Source organism: Triticum aestivum, chromosome 5D (genome assembly GCF_018294505.1).
Source record: "Triticum aestivum cultivar Chinese Spring chromosome 5D, IWGSC CS RefSeq v2.1, whole genome shotgun sequence".
In the NCBI taxonomy this organism is placed as follows: Eukaryota; Viridiplantae; Streptophyta; class Magnoliopsida; order Poales; family Poaceae; genus Triticum; species Triticum aestivum.
In genome coordinates this window covers 448,888,741-448,906,920 of record NC_057808.1, presented here as the reverse complement: position 1 = coordinate 448,906,920, position 18,180 = coordinate 448,888,741, and the positions used below count along the sequence as shown (strand labels likewise).

Sequence of the window (18,180 nt, the reverse complement as noted above, 5' to 3'; positions counted from 1 at the left end):
AACACGGTATGAGGTGATACCGGTGAAGGGGGGAAACATCCGGGAAAATATCCCCGGTGTTTCGCGTTTTCGGGCACATGAATCAGAGGGGGAAAGTTGCGTGTTCGCTATGCTAGGGATGTGTGGCGGACGAACGGGCTGCATAACCGGATTCATCTCGTCGTTCTGAGCAACTTTCATGTACAAAGTTTTTACATCCAAATTATGGATTATTTTATATTAATTTTTAAAGATTTTAAAACATTTTCTTAATTATTATTATTAATTTAATTCGAAAATGGCATTACTGCATCAGCATGACGTCAGCATGACATCAGCAGTCAACAGAGGTGTTGACTCGGTCAAGCTGACGTGTGGGTCCCAGCTGTCATTGACTGTTAACTAACCTAACAGATTAATTAACTAACCTAAGTGATTAAGTTAATCTGATCAGGATTAATTAAGTTAATTAATTAATTATTTATTTTCTTAATTATTATTTTTATTCTTTTTTATAAAACTTTTAAGGGCGGGGCCCGCCTGTCATTGGCCCCTGGGGGCTTAGTGGATCGGGCGCTGGCGAAACGGGTGCAGGCACCAGCCCGCTCGGTTGCTGGGGTGTGCGGGCGCCCGAGCGAAGGCCGAGCCTGGGCGGCAGCGGGCACGGCAGCCCGAGGCGGGGTCGACGACAGGGAGGCGGAGGCCGAGCGGGACGGACCCGAACGACACCGCGGAGGAAGCGGCGAGCGACGAGGAGGTTCGGTGGCGCGCGCGCAGAGGGATGGGAACGCGGCCGGGCGATGGCAGGGAAGGGGACGCGTGGACGCGGGCCAGCGCGTGGGGCATCGCAATTCGTCGCGTGAGGCAATGTCTTTTTTGGCTCTCTCTTTAGCCCTATGTCTCTTATCCCTAGGAGGCCTTCCTCCACTAGCAGGTTTCTTCGGAAAACTCTATCTATTCTGGTGTGGATGGCAAGCAGGCCTATATTTATTGGTTTCAATAGGACTCCTTACGAGCGTTCTTTCTATCTACTATTACCTAAAAATAATCAAGTTATTAATGACTGGACGAAACCAAGAAATAACCCCTTATGTGCGAAATTATAGAAGATCCCCTTTAAGATCAAACAATTCCATCGAATTGAGTATGACTGTATGTGTGATAGCATCTACTATACCAGGAATATCAATGAACCACATTCTTGCAATTGCTCAGGATACCCTCTTTTAGCTGCTAGGTCTATTTCTTAGTTCAAGATCCCTCTTACTAACTGGAATAAAAGAATTAGTAGATCTGTTCCGCCCAAAATGGGAATGGGCGCTAGGGTTATGAACTTATAATCATGGAATCGACTCGATCATCAGATTATAAGTTCATTCCATACCGAACCAGACCGTGCACATTCTTATTATGAGAAGGGGTCATTCGAGCCTATGGAAATAGGATACTCTGTTTACATAGAAATCCCTACGTCCTTACATTCTATTTAGGATTAGGAATAGGTGTAATCAGACCTGCTTTTGACATATCTATCCTATTCTTATTTGGGTACCATATGCACCTCTTTGGGCTTCTATTGAATCGAGAAATTGGATTGTACATCTTTCATCTTTTTGATTTTGATATCGATTTTGATACATATAAGGTGTCCTACGGATAATGCAAATCGAAGCTATTTGATGTCTGACTCAGGCCTATATGACCGATCGATCGAAATACTCCAAGACTCCACCTTTGTCATATATTCCATATATCACATTAGATAGATATCATATTCATGGAATACGATTCACTTTCAAGATGCCTTGATGGTGAAATGGTAGACACGCGAGACTCAAAATCTCGTGCTGAAGAGCGTGGAGGTTCGAGTCCTCTTCAAGGCATAATATGGAGAATGCTCATTCAATGAGCATTCCCCGTAGAAGTATTCCGGAAATCTGGGCCTGGCGCTCTCCTCTATCTTCTGAGGTCCTTAACCATCTCCCTGAGAAAAGTAGACAGTAAAAGCCAAAATAGACTAAATATATATAGCCTGAACGATCCTAAAAATCCCTCGAAGGAGATAATAAAGAACCCAAAGCAGATGGTATCCTACTGCAAGGGTGGTCTTAAGAATCCAAAAGAGGTTGCTCAGAAGAGATAGATGTATCCCAACCTCTATTGCTCTCGCGTAAAGACTTTTTTTTGCGCGACAGGAAAAAGTGACTACGAATTCCCCTTTTTGTTTGCGAATCCCTGTTTGTATCCTTTGAGCGCACGCCCATTAAGTAGCGATCAAATCAAGGAAATCGATCAAACGATCCCCGTGCCAGCCCAAATCATGATCTTCACCAACTTGGATTTGGTTCTCTCGCGAAAATCGCGAGTTGCAGAGATGAGAACCATGAAAAGCAAGATCCCGAATAAGAAAACAGAAACCGAGGAAGAGGAAACCACAAGAGTGAAGACTAGTAGAGTCTCGTCTTTTGTCATTCTTTGCTCCTTTTTCACTCAATGATTCCTTCGAATTTGCCGACCAAAAATTCTATATGTCTATTCTATCTATGATATTTCTATATATGTAGAATATGATATCTAATATGACATCCAATTTGTCAAAGGTATTGGATTGGTGACTTACCCATTCAGTGACTTTGGCACTGGACGTTCCAAAAATGGGTACTATCGGATCAGGTGAATTAGAGAATAGACAGAGGTCCGTTGGCATTTCAGCCTTTCTTCTCCTTTCAGGGCCTATCCGAAAGAGAATCCAGTACCTCTTGGTCCTGAATATCAGAATAGGACGAACGAACCGGCCTCTGCGGATATCTTTGCTTCGGAACAAAACCCTGCAATCAAATAGATTGTCCCAAGGGCGCCATATTCTAGGAGCCCAAGTTATGCTATTGAAAATTCGTTCCTCTAGCAGTTCCGGTTTGAGCATTCCGTTCCCTTTTTCAAACTCCACTTCTTTTCATATAGCAATCCCTGATCAAAGAGAGAACAATATCCATTTCAAAACATTTCTAACAGATTCCTTAGTTCGGACCGACGAAGTAATGTCACTCGACTATTATCAACCTGACTGCAATCTTTTTCTGTCGGTAAGGATTGCACCAGAGCACCTTCTACTTCTAATAGGCCATGAACTATAGATAGAGAAGAATCATTCTGAGCGAGTACATAAGAAGCGATCCACTTTTTTTCATCGGTTCCAGGGGAAGACCAAAGATCTTGCGCGGCAGGTCCGCCAGAAAAACTCAAAAGAGAAAGAAGTCTCGTTAATCTCTTCATGCTCGTTCCAAGTTCGAAGTACCTTTTGGCCAAAGAAAAACCCGCTTCCTGACACGATTGCCTCTTTATCTTTATATAGATAGATTCTATGGGGTTATTACTTAGTAAGTCTATTTTGTACAAGAGCCCCTCCTATCTGATAGAAAAGGGTCCCATGATCCCGAGCCGATCTTACCTTGGCTCGCAAACCCCAAGTTTGTCTATGAAGAGCTAATCTAATTGTATTTTTTTCTAGAATGGATTTCTTATGTGGAATACTAATGGATAGGGCTTCGTTGCTAAGTGCTAGAAGATCTAGTGCACTGGAACTCGTGGTTATGGACCCGAATCCTTTAGTATGGAACATTGTCTTTTCCAAGTAAAAACCCCTAGTATATGAAAGAATGAAAAGGTGCTTTCGTTCTTGTGGAATAAGAAGCCCTCGTACCTTAATGAAAGGAAAATCGTAATTTTTCGTTAGGTATTTGACCAAATAGGATCGTCCAGTTCCTACAGAACCTATCACTAAAATACCCGATAGGGCTAAGCGGAACGAAAAGGGTTTTCCATGAGATGGTAAATGAAAACGATTAGTCCCACACGAGGTTTGGGAATAAGTGATTGTCTGATAATGAGCAAGGAATATACGTCTTTCTGCTAAAGAGGATCTATTAAACTCATAATTCATTAGATCCTTGTTATCAATGCCAACTAGGTATCATAAGTAAATGGATCCCGGTTGTTCAATCCTTTGATAACCAAGGTCATTCTTTGCTAAAGAGAAATGATCACTATGAGTCAGACTCAATAGAATTGGATCCATTCCAAATAGCGAGAATTAGGATTCTTGATCCCTCTCAATCTCTCTTTCAATTCGAGGATCCAGAGAGGTGTTTTCATAGTCATCTCCGAATATTTGCCATCTCGGAATATTTTCGATTTCATTTTTCTATGATATGTCTTTCTATATGAAAATTGGTTATTTACGATGTACGATGATCCCTGTTAAGCATCCATGGCTGAATGGTTAAAGCGCCCAACTCATAATTGGTAAATTTGCGGGTTCAATTCCTGCTGGATGCACACGAACGGGAACATTCCATAAGTCTATTGGAACTGGCTCTCTATCCATGGAATCTCATCCATCATCCATACATAACGAATTGGTATGGTATATTCATACCATAACATAAGAACAATAAGAACTCGAATTCTTATCGATACTGGAACTCAGAGCATAGGAGGGAAAGTCGATTTATGGATGGAATCAAATACGCAGTATTTACAGAAAAAAGTCTTCGTTTATTGGGAAAGAATCAATATACTTTTAATGTCGAATCGGGATTCACTAAGACAGAAATAAAGCATTGGGTCGAACTCTTCTTTGGTGTTAAGGTGGTAGCTGTGAATAGCCATCGACTACCTGGAAAAGGTAGAAGAATAGGACCTATTCTGGGCCATACAATGCATTACAGACGTATGATCATTACCCTTCAACCGGGTTATTCTATTCCACTTCTAGATAGAGAAAAAAACTAAAGGAGAATACTTAATAATACGGCGAAACATTTATACAAAACACCTATCCCGAGCACACGCAAGGGAACCGTAGACAGGCAAGTGAAATCCAATCCACGAAATAATTTCATCCATGGACGACACCGTTGTGGTAAAGGTCGTAATTCCAGAGGAATCATTACCGCAAGGCATAGAGGGGGAGGTCATAAGAGACATAGATGGTAGGGAGGGGGACGCGCGGACGCGGGCAGGCGCAGCCACGGCGGCGTGAGCCGTGTCGGGGAGAAGGAACAGGGGAGGGGGCGCGGTAGCAGCAGGCGAGCAGGGCGTGCACGGTGAGGGGTCGGGCTCATCCACGATGCGGCGAGCGCAGCGGTCGATGGCAGCGGTCGGGAGTCGCGGTGGTCGCGCGCCGGTGCGGGACGTTGTGCGAGGGAGAGAAAGGGGAGGCCGAGGGCCTCACCGTAGTTGCAGGGTACGGGGCAGCGGGTGTCGAGGAGGTCGACGGGGACGACGGCGGCGTGGAGGAGGCAGTCCGGTGAGGTGGCCGAGGCGGAGGCGCAGCTCCGGGCGGCGGCGATCGGCGGTGATGGACGGCGACGGGCCGTCGGGGGCGATGGGATCGGGTTCGATCCCGATCCAGATCGGGGGGGATAGAGCGAGTGGGGGAGAGTGGTGGACGATGGGTTAGGGTTTCGGGGTCTAGGGGATAAGAGAGAGTGGGGTGGGCCGGCTAGGTTAGTGGGCTGGCCGGCTGGGCCGTTTGGCCCAGTTGGCCAGGGGGTCTTTCTCCTTATTTTGTTGGTGTTATTTTTTTTTTTCAATTTATTTTCTGTTTATTTAATCTTTCAAATTGTTTTAGTTTTGTAAATCATATAGTTAGCTCCCAAATTAGGAATAGTAGTTATACCACTGCCACAATTATTTTTGTAGTTATAAAAATAGGTTTTCAATAATTTAATCATTTAAGAGATGTTTAAATAATTGTTTCAGCTACTGTTTTACTTATCTTAGAACATTTAGTTACTTTATAAAAATGTGGTTTCTTCACCAAAATAATGTATGGATTATTTGTCGCAAACCGAACATTTTAGTTTTAACGTTTTGAAAACTTTTGATGTTTGCCATTTACTCAAATTTAAAGTTGGATCGGTTTTGAACTAACACGAGATTAGCAACTGTAACCGAAGTGACGTGGCTTCATTAGTAGGGGATTACTGTAGCTTAATCATTCGGGCGCCACACCTACGTCAAGAAAGCAACCAGGAAGGCACGAGGTAGGGGGGCGCGCCTACCCCCCCCCCCCCCCAGGCGCGCCCTCCACCCTCGTGGGTCCCATGTTGCTCCACCGATGTACATCCTCCTATATATACCTACGTACCCCCAAACTACCAGATACGGAGCCAAAAACCTAATTCCACCGCCGCAACCTTCTGTACCCGTGAGATCCCATCTTGGGGCCTTTTCCGGAGCTCCGCCGGAGGGGGCATCGATCACGGAGGGCTTCTACATCAACACCATAGCCTCTCCTATGATGTGTGAGTAGTTTACCTCAGACCTTCAGGTCCATAGTTATTAGCTAGATGGCTTCTTCTCTCTCTTTGGATCTCAATACAATGTTCTCCCCCTCTCTTGTGGAGATCTATTCGATTTAATCTTCTTTTGCAGTGTGTTTGTTGAGACCGATGAATTGTGGGTTTATGATCAAGTTTATCTATGAACAATATTTGAATATTCTCTGAATTCTTTTATGTATGATTGGTTATCTTTGCAAGTCTCTTCGAATTATCAGTTTGGTTTGGCCTACTAGATTGATCTTTCTTGCAATGGGATAAGTGCTTAGCTTTGGGTTCAATCTTGCGGTGTCCTTTCCCAGTGACAGTAGGGGCAGCAAGGCACGTATTGTATTGTTTCCATCGAGGATAACAATATGGGGTTTATATCATATTGCATGAGTTTATCCCTCTACATCATGTCATCTTACTTAAAGCATTACTCTGTTCTTTTGAACTTAATACTCTAGATGCATGCTGGATAGCGGTCGATGTGTGGAGTAATAGTAGTAGATGTAGGCAGGAGTCGGTCTACTTGTCTCGGACGTGATGCCTATATACATGATCATACCTAGATATTCTCATAACTATGCTCAATTCTATCAATTGCTCAACAGTAATTTGTTTACCCACCGTAATACTTATGCTCTCGGGAGAAGCCACTAGTGAAACCTATGGCCCCCGGGTCTATATTCCATATTAATCTTCCAGCACTTAGCTATTTTTATTGCCTTTTATTTTACTTTGCATCTTTATCATAAAAATACCAAAAATATTATCTTATCATATCTATCAGATCTCACTTTCATAAGTGACCGTGAAGGGATTGACAACCCCTTTATTGCGTTGGTTGCGAGGATTTTATTTGTCTGTGTAGGTGCGAGGGACTCGTGCGTGGCCTCCTACTGGATTGATACCTTGGTTCTCAAAAACTGAGGGAAATACTTACGCTGCTTTACTACATCACCCTTTCCTCTTCAAGGGAAAACCAACGCAATGCTCAAGAGGTAGCAAGAAGGATTTCTAGCGCCGTTGCCGGGGAGTCTACGCAAAAGTCAACATACCAAGTACCCATCACAAACCCTTATCTCCCGCATTACATTATTTGCCATTTGCCTCTGGTTTTCCTCTCCCCCACTTCACCCTTGACATTTTATTCGCCCTCTCTTTTCCGTTCGCTTTTTTTCGCGTGCTTCTTGTTTGCTCGTGTGTTGGATTGCTTGCTTGTCATGATGGCTCAAGATAATACCAAATTGTGTGACTTTACCAATACCAACAACAATGATTTCCTTAGAACTCCGATTGCTCCTCTTACCGATACTGAATCTTGTGAAATTAATGCTGCTTTGTTGAATCTTGTCATGAAAGATCAATTCGCCGGCCTTCCTAGTGAAGATGCCGCTACCCATCTAAATATCTTCGTTGATTTGTGTGATATGCAAAAGAAGAAATATGTGGAGAATGATATTGTTAAATTGAAGCTATTCCCTTTTTCGCTTAGAGATCGTGCTAAAGCTTGGTTTTCGTCTTTGCCTAAAAATAGTATTGATTCTTGGAATAAGTGCAAAGATGCTTTTATCTCTAAGTATTTTCCTCCCGCTAAGATCATCTCTCTTAGAAATGATATCATGAATTTTAAGCAACTTGATCATGAACATGTTGCACAAGCTTGGGAGAGGATGAAATTAATGATACGTAATTTCCCTACACATGGTTTGAATTTGTGGATGATTATAAAAAAATAATGCTGGATTGAATTATGCTTCTAGAAATCTTTTAGATTTGGCCGCGGGAGGCACTTTTATGGAAATCACTTTAGGAGAAGCTACTAAACTCCTAGATAATATTATGGTTAATTATTCTCAATGGCACACTGAAAGATCTACTAATAAGAAAGTGCATGCGATAGAAGAAATTAATGTTTTGAGTGGAAAGATGGATGAACTTATGAAATTATTTGCTAATAAAAGTGTTTCTTCTAATCCTAATGATATTCCTTTGTCTACCTTGATTGGGAATAATAATGAATCTATGGGTGTGAATTTTGTTGGTAGGAATAATTTTGGTAACAACGCGTATAGAGGAAACTTTAATCCTAGGCCGTATCCTAGTAATTCCTCTAATAATTATGGCAATTCCTACAACAATTCTTATGGAAATTTTAATAATATGCCTTCTGAATTTGAGACTAGTGTTAAAGAATTTATGAATTTCGCAAAAGAATTTCAATGCTTTGCTTGAAGAAAAATTGCTTAAAGTTGATGAATTAGCTAGGAACGTTGATAGAATTTCTCTTGATGTTGATTCTTTGAAACTTAGATCTATTCCACCTAAGCATGATATCAATGAGTCTCTCAAGGCCATGAGAATTTCCATTGATGAGTGCAAAGAAAGAACCGCTAGGATGCGTGCTAAGAAAGATTGTTTTGTGAAAGCGTGTTCTTCTAGTTTCTATGAAAATAAAGATGAAGATCTAAAAGTTAGTGATGTGTCCCCTATTAAATCTTTGTTTTGCAATATGAATCTTGATAATGATGGGACTGAATATGATCCACCTTTACCTAGAAGGCATTCCAAAAAATCGGAGTTTTTAGATCTTGATGCAAAAATTGGTAAAAGTGGGATTGAAGAGATCAAAACTCTAGATATTAATGAACCCACTATTTTGGATTTCAAGGAATTTAACTATGATAATTGCTCTTTGATAGATTGTATTTCCTTGTTGCAATCCATGCTAAATTCTCCACATGCTTATAGTCAAAATAAAGCTTTTACTAAACATATCGTTGATGCTTTGATGCAATCTTATGAAGAAAAACTTGAGTTGGAAGTTTATATCCCTAGAAAACTTTATGATGAGTGGGAACCTACTATTCAAATTAAAATTAAAGATCATGAATGCTATGCTTTGTGTGATTTGGGTGCTAGTGTTTCCACGGTCCCAAAGACTTTGTGTGATTTGCTAGGTTTCCGTGATTTTGATGATTGCTCTTTAAACTTGCACCTTGCGGATTCCACCATTAAGAAACCTATGGGAAGAATTAATGATGTTATTATTGTTGGAAATAGGAATTATGTACCCGTGGATTTTATTGTTCTTGATATAGATTGCACTCCTTCATGTCCTATTATTCTTGGTAGAGCTTTCCTTAGAACGATTGGTGCAATTATTGATATGAAGGAAGGGAATATTAGATTCCAATTTCCATTAAGAAAAGGCATGGAACACTTCCCTAGAAAGAAAATAAAATTACCTTACGAATCTATTATGAGAGCCACTTATGGATTGCCTACCAAAGATGGCAATACCTAGATCTATCCTTGCTTTTATGCCTAGCTAGGGGCGTTAAACGATAGCGCTTGTTGGGAGGCAACCCAATTTTATGTTTTAGTTTTTTGATCTTTGTTTCTGTTTAGGAATAAATATTTGATCTAGCCTCTGGTTAGATTTGTTTTTATGTTTTAATTAGTGTTTGTGCCAAGTTTAACCTATAGGATCTTCTTGGATGATAGTTATTTGATCTTGCTGAAAATTCCAGAAACTTTCTGTTCACGAAAATAATTGTTAAAAATCACCAGAATGTGAGAAAATATTTATTCCAATTGCTGCTGATCAATAAACAAATTTTCTAGGTCGTCCTATTTTGGCTGAATGTTTGGAGTTCCAGAAGTTTGCGTTAGTTACAGATTACTACAGACTGTTCTGTTTTTGACAGATTCTGTTTTGCGTGTGTTGTTTGCTTATTTTGATGAATCTATGGCTAATAAAATAGTTTATAAACCATAGAGAAGTTGGAATACAGTAGGTTTAACACCAATATAAATAAAGAATGATTTCATTACAGTACCTTGAAGTGGTGTTTTGTTTTCTTTCGCTAACGGAGCTCACGAGATTTTCTGTTAAGTTTTGTGTTGTGAAGTTTTCCAGTTTTGGGTGAAAGATTTGATGGATTATGGAACAAGGAGTGGCAAGAGCCTAAGATTGGGGATGCCCATGGCACCCCAAGATAATCTAACGACACCTAAAAGCCAAAGCTTGGGGATGCCCCGGAAGGCATCCCCTATTTCGTCTACTTCCATCGGTAACTTTACTTGGAGTTATATTTTTATTCACCACATGATATGTGTTTTGCTTGGAGCGTCTTGTATTATTTGAGTCTTTGTTTTTAGTTTACCACAATCATCGTTGCTGTACACACCTTTTGAGAGAGACACACATGATTCGGAAATTGTTAGAATACTCTATGTGCTTCACTTATATCTTTTGAGCTATATAGTTTTGCTCTAGTGCTTCACTTATATCTTTAAGAGCACGACGGTGGATTTGTTTTATAGAAACTATTGATCTCTCATGCTTCACTTATATTATTTTGAGAGTCTTAAAATAGCATGGCAATTTGCTTCAATTATAATATAACGAGAAATTTGATGCTTGCTAAATTGTTTTGAGATATAAAGGTGGTAATATCATAGTTGTGCTAGTTGAGTAATTGTGGAATTGAAAAATACTTGTGTTGGAGTTTGTGATTCCCGTAGCATGCATGTATGGTGAACCGTTATGTAACGAAGTCGGAGCATGAGGTATTTATTGATTGTCATCCTTTGTGTGGTGGTCGGGATCGCGCGATGGTTAACTCCTACCAACCCTTCCCCTAGGAGCATGCGTAGTAGTACTTTGCTTCGAGGGCTAATAAATTTTTGCAATAAGTATATGAGTTCTTTATGACTAATGTGAGTCCATGGATTATACGCACACTTACCTTTCCGTAATTTTCTAGCCTCTTCGGTACGGTGCATTGCCCTTTCTCACCTTGAGAGTTGGTGCAAACTTCGCCGGTGCATCCAAACCCCGTGATATGATACACTCTATCACACATAAACCTCCTTATATCTTCCTCAAAACAGCCACCATACCTACCTATTATGGCATTTCCATAGCCATTCCGAGACATATTGCCATGCAACTTTCCATCGTTTAGTTTATCATGACACTCTCCATCATTGTCATATTGCCTTGCATGATCATGTAGTTGACATTGTATTTGTGGCGAAGCCACCATTCATAATTCTTTCATACATGTCGCTCTTGATTCATTATCCCGGTACACCGCCGGAGGCATTCACATAGATTCATATTTTTTTCTAAGTATTGAGTTGTCATTCATGAGTTGTAAGTAAATAAAAGTGTGATGATCATCATTATTAGAGCATTCTCCCAAGTGAGGAAAGGATGATGGAGACTATGATTCCCCCACAAGTCGGGATGAGACTCCGGACTAAAAAAAAGAGGCCATCAAAAAAAAAGAGAAAAGGCCCAAATAAAAAATGAGAGAAAAAGAGAGAAGGGACAATGTTACTATCCTTTTACCACACTTGTGCTTCAAAGTAGCACCGTGATCTTCATGATAGAGAGTCTCCCATTTTGTCGCTTTCATATACTATTGGGAAATTTCATTATAGAACTTGGCTTGTATATTCCAATGATGGGCTTCCTCAAATGCCCGAGGTCTTCGTGAGAAAGCAAGTTGGATGCACACCCACATAGTTTCTTTTGTTTGAGCTTTCATACACTTATAGCTCTAGTGCATCCGTTGCATGGCAATCCCTACTCCTTGCATTGACATCAATTGATGGGCATCTCCATAGCCCGTTGATTAGCCTCGTTGATGTGAGACTTTCTCCCTTTTTGTCTTCCCACATAACCCCTACCATTATACCTTATTCCACCATAGTGCTATATCCATGGCTTGCGCTCATGTATTGCGTAAGAGTTGAAAAGGCTGAAGCGCATTAAAAAGTATGAACCAATTGCTTGGCTAAAACCGGGGTTGTACATGATATGAATATTTTGTGTGGGGAAGATGGAGCATAGCCAGACTATATGATTTTGTAGGGATAACTTCCTTTGGCTATGTTATTTTGATAAGACATAATTGCTTGGTTAGCATGCTTGAAGTATTATTGCTTTTATGCCAATATTAAACATTTATCTTGAATCATATTAAATATGAACATTCGTGCCACAATAAGAAGAATTACATTGAAATTATGCTAAGTAGCATTCCACATCAAAAATTCTGTTTTTATCATTTACCTACTCGAGGACGAGCAGGAATTAAGCTTGGGGATGCTTGATACGTCTCCAACGTATCTATAATTTTTTATTGTTCCATGCTATATTATATTCTGTTTTGGACATTATTAGGCTTTATTATACACTTTTATATTATTTTTGGGACTAACCTATTAACCGGAGGCCCAGCCCAGAATTGCTGTTCTTTGCCTATTTCAGAGTTTCGCAGAAAAAGAATATCAAACGGAGTCGAAACGGAATGAAACCTTCAGGAACGTGATTTTTGGAACAAACGTGATCCAGAGGACTTGGACCCTACGTCAAGAAAGCAACCAGGAAGGCACGAGGTAGGGGGCGCGCCTACCTCCCCCAGGCACGCCCTCCACCCTCGTGGGGCCCACGTTGCTCCACCGACGTACATCTTCCTTCTATATATACCTACGTACCCCCAAACTACCAGATACAGAGCCAAAAACCTAATTCCACTGCCGCAACCTTCTGTACCCGTGAGATCCCATCTTGGGGCCTTTTCCGGAGCTCCGCCGGAGGGGGCATCGATCACGGAGGGCTTCTACAGCAACACCATAGCCTCTCCTATGATGTGTGAGTATTTTACCTCAGACCTTCGGGTCCATAGTTATTAGCTAGATGGCTTCTTCTCTCTCTTTGGATCTCAATACAATGTTCTCCCCCTCTCTTGTGGAGATCTATTCGATGTAATCTTCTTTTGTGGTGTGTTTGTTGAGACCGATAAATTGTGGGTTTATGATCAAGTTTATCTATGAACAATATTTGAATCTTCTCTGAATTATTTTATGTATGATTGGTTATCTTTGCAAGTCTCTTCGAATTATCAGTTTGGTTTGGCCTACTAGATTCATCTTTCTTGCAATGGGAGAAGTGCTTAGCTTTGGGTTCAATCTTGCGGTGTCCTTTCCCAGTGACAGTAGGGGCAGCAAGGCACGTATTATATTGTTGCCATCGAGGATAACAAGATGGGGTTTATATCATATTGCATGAGTTTATCCCTCTACATCATGTCATCTTAATTAAAGCGTTACTCTGTTCTTTTGAACTTAATACTCTAGATGCATGCTTGATAGCGGTCGATGTGTGGAGTAATAGTAGTAGATGCAGGCAGGAGTCGGTCTACTTGTCTCAGACGTGATGCCTATATACATGATCATACCTAGATATTCTCATAACTATGCTCAATTCTGTCAATTGCTCAACAGTAATTTGTTTACCCACTGTAATACTTATGCTCTCGAGAGAAGCCACTAGTGAACCTATGGCCCCCGGGTCTATATTCCATCATATTAATCTTCCAACACTTAGCTATTTTTATTGCCTTTTATTTTACTTTGCATCTTTATCATAAAAATACCAAAAATATTTTCTTATCATATCTGTCAGATATCACTTTCGTAAGTGACCGTGAAGGGATTGACAACCCCTTTATTGCGTTGGTTGCGAGGATTTTATTTGTTTGTGTAGGTGCGAGGGACTCGTGCGTGGCCTCCTACTGGATTGATACCTTGGTTCTCAAAAACTGAGGGAAATACTTACGCTGCTTTACTGCATCACCCTTTCCTCTTCAAGGGAAAACCAACGCAGTGCTCAAGAGGTAGCAGGAGACAAGTCGAGGTTATGCACCCTTGTACCTATATATGTGCACTTGCCCGTGATCAATGAATTTTGTCGCATGCAATCTTATCTTTCCTACCAATATTCACACTATAGTGAAGGTAGCACATAAAAGTTCATACAAAGGAAAAAAGAAAGATAAACAAATTTCTTTATAAGGAAACATGAATCATGCGATTTGAACTCCATATGGGAGTTTCCGAACAGCTGTTTGAACTCCATGCGGGATGTGAAGGTTCTGAGTGTTGAGCAGATGTTAAAAGGTAAGACCCCTATGGATGCCCCCATTCTGATGCAGGTAGATAAACTGAAGACCGAGCAGGTTTGGTCTCTGCCGCCGGGCTCGCCCTCTCAGTGGTTGGATCCTTCTCCCCGGAGGATGGGTCCACCGGAGTGGGTATGATCCTTCGTGACAACAATGGTGATGTTATTTTTGCAGATTGCCATGTGCTCTTCTTTTGCAACGATGCACTAGAGACGGAAAAGCTAGCAATGCGAGAGGGAATGGCCTTGACAATACAACACTCTATTCTCCCTATTTCGGTGCAGTTTGACTCGATGGGCGCTCTCTCTTCGCTATCAAATTCATCCCTCACCAAATCACTTTATGGTCACTTGTTACTAGAGATTAAGCTGCTCATGTTGGAGCATGATTTTGTTCCCATTAAGATAGCCTGGACACAAAATAGGGTTTCTCACTGTCTTGCTAACACTACAAGAAATAGGTCAACTTGTGACCTTTTGTCAGTGCCCTGGAAGAATTGGTCGTAAATCTACGACAATTTGAGACCAATTGGTCATAAGCTGTTCGGGGGGCTCCAAACCCTAAACCATAACGACCATTTTGGTCAGAAAGGTCGTAATTTCCTTACACGAAATAGACGTAAAGCAAACAACACTGGTCCGCTGCCTTATTTCTAGCTGGTCCAATATAGATGGTCATAGCCGTGTAAATTGTGGTGCATTGCTATGACTAGGCGCCACCTCATCAGTTTTACCTATGTGTCATGTCTATGTGTCAATTTTTGCCCTAAGTTGTGAAGCAACCTATATTTCTGTCATTCCCAAAATTCCAAAAAAATTGGGCATTCTTTACTATCCAAATCATTGCCTCATGAAAAAATTCAGCTTCATTTTCCTAGTAAATCTTCCTTGGCAAATTTCCAAAGTTTCAGTTCAGCTAGAAGCGTTGTGAAGGAAGTACTAGCTAGGCATATATTAATGATATGAATTTTTGCCACATCTTCTATATTCCAAAATCATAGCTCTCCACAAAATTTGAGCCCCATCTAACAATCCATGTGAGCTCACCATCCAATCTTTTTTTCTGGTAATATTTTCAGTTTGTGAAGCAACTATATTTTATGCTAATTTATAATAGCTGGAAATTATCAGGACATGACCCTACCCATAGAACCCCCCTACCAAATTTTATCTCATTTAATCCAGCCAATTTCCCTCAACATTTTCCCATTTTTTTGTTCAGTGTAGAGCACTGTGAAGGAATACCATTTTTATTTATCCAAATGGTACGAAATTTTTACAGTGCCTTCATATGCCCAAATTATCAATGTCCTCCAAATTTTAGATCAATCCATTCATTCATTTGAGTTCACCATCAACATTCATATTTCTGTCCAGTGTGGTACTTTGCAAAGCAAGTGACACCTAGGCTCCTCCATTTGAGCTGCAAATTTTCCAAGACAGTGTCCTTAGTAGATGACCATGCTCGGCCAAAACTCAGGCCCATTGGCCATGTGCACTTTCCCCACCACTAATCAAACACTTGGCTACTAATAAATGTTTGAGCTTAGTTCAGTCTAATCATGAGATTATTCTATTGCCTCCTTCTTCCTAACAACTACCGGGGGAGTGCTCAACCCACTAGACATGCCTAGGCCGCCCAGAACGCGTGGCAACGCCACGATCACACAGTGACCATGCAGCGGGCATGCGAGTTTTACGTGCTCTAGAGTCGGGGCCCTCAGCCACCGTCCAAACCACAACGTATCGCCACCAAACCATGTATTTTTGATTAGATAGATACTTATGTACCTAGAAATGTTTGAGCTTCCTGCTGAATTGACGGAAATTTGTCTTTTTCACGAGAGTTGGATCAAAGCTTTTGACACCCAACCGTTTGGTCAATTGTGCATTAAATATGTCCTAGTATTTTAGAAAATTAATTTGTTACAATTTTGCAACAAATATATGGTAGGTCCTTCACAGAAAAAACTCATTTTGGTCACTCAAAAAATGGAAAATGAAATTTCCGTCCAAAGAAAATGAATACTTCCTTAGGCAACATTGTTTGCCATCCCAAGATGCACCTTTGTGCACAACATTAGATCATTTGAACAAACTATGCCATCAATGTGGCCATAAGATTGATCATTTGGCGTGAAAGCCATGAATCTTCACACATGATAGCTCATTTCTGAGGACACTTTTTTAAAGAATTGTTGTATTACAAGTTTATTATTTTTCTTGGTAACTTGGTCACATATACTGACACAATGCGAAGGTTTTCCAAAAAAATCATGACCGTTTCAAAATGCGGTCAAAACGGCGGGCATGACCGTTCCTAGCTAGTGGTTAAATCTTGGAAAACTTTTGATGTTTCTCTGATTAAATAGATACTTATGTACCTATAATGATTTTTGGAAAAAAATAAAGAGTAAACTATAAGGCAGCTGCAGTTCAAACTTGACCCGCTTCCTACTAAATCGGCGGAATTTTGTCTTTTTCACGAGAGGTGGATCAAAACTTCTGACACCCAACCATTTGGTCAGTTATGCATTAAATATGGCCTAATATTTTAGAAAATTGAATTGGTTCAATTTTGCAACAAAGATTTGGTAGGTACTTCACAAAAAAACTCATTTTGGGCACCCGAAAATGGAAAATGATTTTTTAATCCAAAGAAAATGAAAACTTCCCTAAGCAACATTTTTGTCATTCCAAGATGCACCCTTGCGCAAAATATGAGATCATTTCATATTATGCCATGAATGCTACCATAACATTGATCGTTTGGCTTGAAAAAGCGAGTAAATTGTACAGAAGTACCATAATTGGGGCATTGGAAGCAGATTGGTACCAAGTTTGGTAATTTTTACGTGTCAGTACCAAGTCTGGGGTTAGACGTTACAAAAAGGTCTAAATCGCGTATAAACGCGTATTGACAGTGTATCTGACCGGTGGGGCCCGCATGTCAGCTACCGATGTGGCATTCTTTTTGCAGAAAGACCCTTGCTTCGCCGGCGCTACTGTACATCGTCTCCACCCGAGCAATGCCCACCACGCGTGCCCAGCCAAGCGCACTAGCGCGCACAAATCGGAGCGGGGGGAGGTGGGGGGGAGAGAAAAATTCCCGGAAGCTCCCGCGGCCCGGAGCTGATCAGATCCCTCGCCGGAGGAATGGCGGCGGTGGCCGCGCCCGCGGCCGAGGCGCAGGCGCAGGCGGAGGAGCCCTCTCCTCCCCGCCCGCCGCCCTCGAGAAGTGCGCCGCGCGACGGACGCCGAGGAGGGGGAGGAGCGGCCGGAGGCGAAGCGGCGGCGCGCGCGCGTGGCCGCGCTCGAGAAGGTCCCCAGCGCGGCGGCGGCGGCGGCTGCGGCCGCCGCGGCGGCGAGCGAGGAGGAGGAGGACGACGGGTTCTCGTTCCTCGCGCGGAGCTTCTCCGGGGTGGAGACGACGCCCAAGTTCGGGTCCTTCAACCCCGCCGCCGCCAAGTTCGTGGCCTTCCACATGGCGTCCCCGCCGCCCCTGGTCGACCCGGCGGAGGAGTCCCCGCCGGTGGCGGTGGGTGGGGACGGGGAGGAGAAGGGCAAGGACGGCAATTCACACTAGCGCGGGCAGCAGAGGGGCGAGGAGATGAGGCGCCGCGCCGCCGAGTGGAAGGAGCGGCGGTTACGGGAGGCGACGGAGCTCGGGCTCGAGGGGCTCCTCCCCTCGATCTCGATCGGGCGCCGCCGTGCGTGGAGACGATGAACAGTAGCACCGACGAAGCAAGGGGCTTTCTGCAAAAAGAATGCCACATCGGTAGCTGACATGCGGGCCCCACCGGTCAGATACACTGTCAATACGCGTTTATACGCGATTTAGACCTTTTTGTAACGTCTAGCCCCAGACTTGGTACTGACACGTAAAAATTACCA

General features: G+C 42.1%; 1 protein-coding gene and 1 non-coding gene across 2 annotated transcripts; both read left to right on the top strand.

Moving 5' to 3' along the window:
- Positions 1-1,781: 1,781 nt before the first annotated feature.
- On the top strand, positions 1,782-1,862 carry TRNAL-CAA (transfer RNA leucine (anticodon CAA)). The gene has a single exon. It is a non-coding gene; the product is annotated as a tRNA-Leu (tRNA).
- A 12,380-nt stretch (positions 1,863-14,242) lies between these two features.
- Positions 14,243-17,880, top strand: LOC123120887 (probable fibrosin-1). The gene is made up of 2 exons (XM_044540863.1): positions 14,243-14,285; positions 17,427-17,880. Exons 1-2 carry the CDS (start codon positions 14,243-14,245, stop codon positions 17,870-17,872), a joined length of 489 nt encoding a protein of 162 aa, XP_044396798.1. The 3' UTR covers positions 17,873-17,880.
- The last annotated feature ends 300 nt before the right edge of the window (positions 17,881-18,180 follow it).

What these genes read in the sequence shown, in the direction of transcription:
- LOC123120887 (XM_044540863.1), top strand. Translation starts at nt 14,243, where the DNA reads ATGCGGGATGTGAAGGTTCTGAGTGTTGAGCAGATGTTAAAAG. An exon ending in TGTTGAGCAGATGTTAAAAG is followed by an intron (nt 14,286 to 17,426) that starts GTAAGACCCCTA and finishes GGAGCTGATCAG; the next exon opens with ATCCCTCGCCGGAGGAATGG.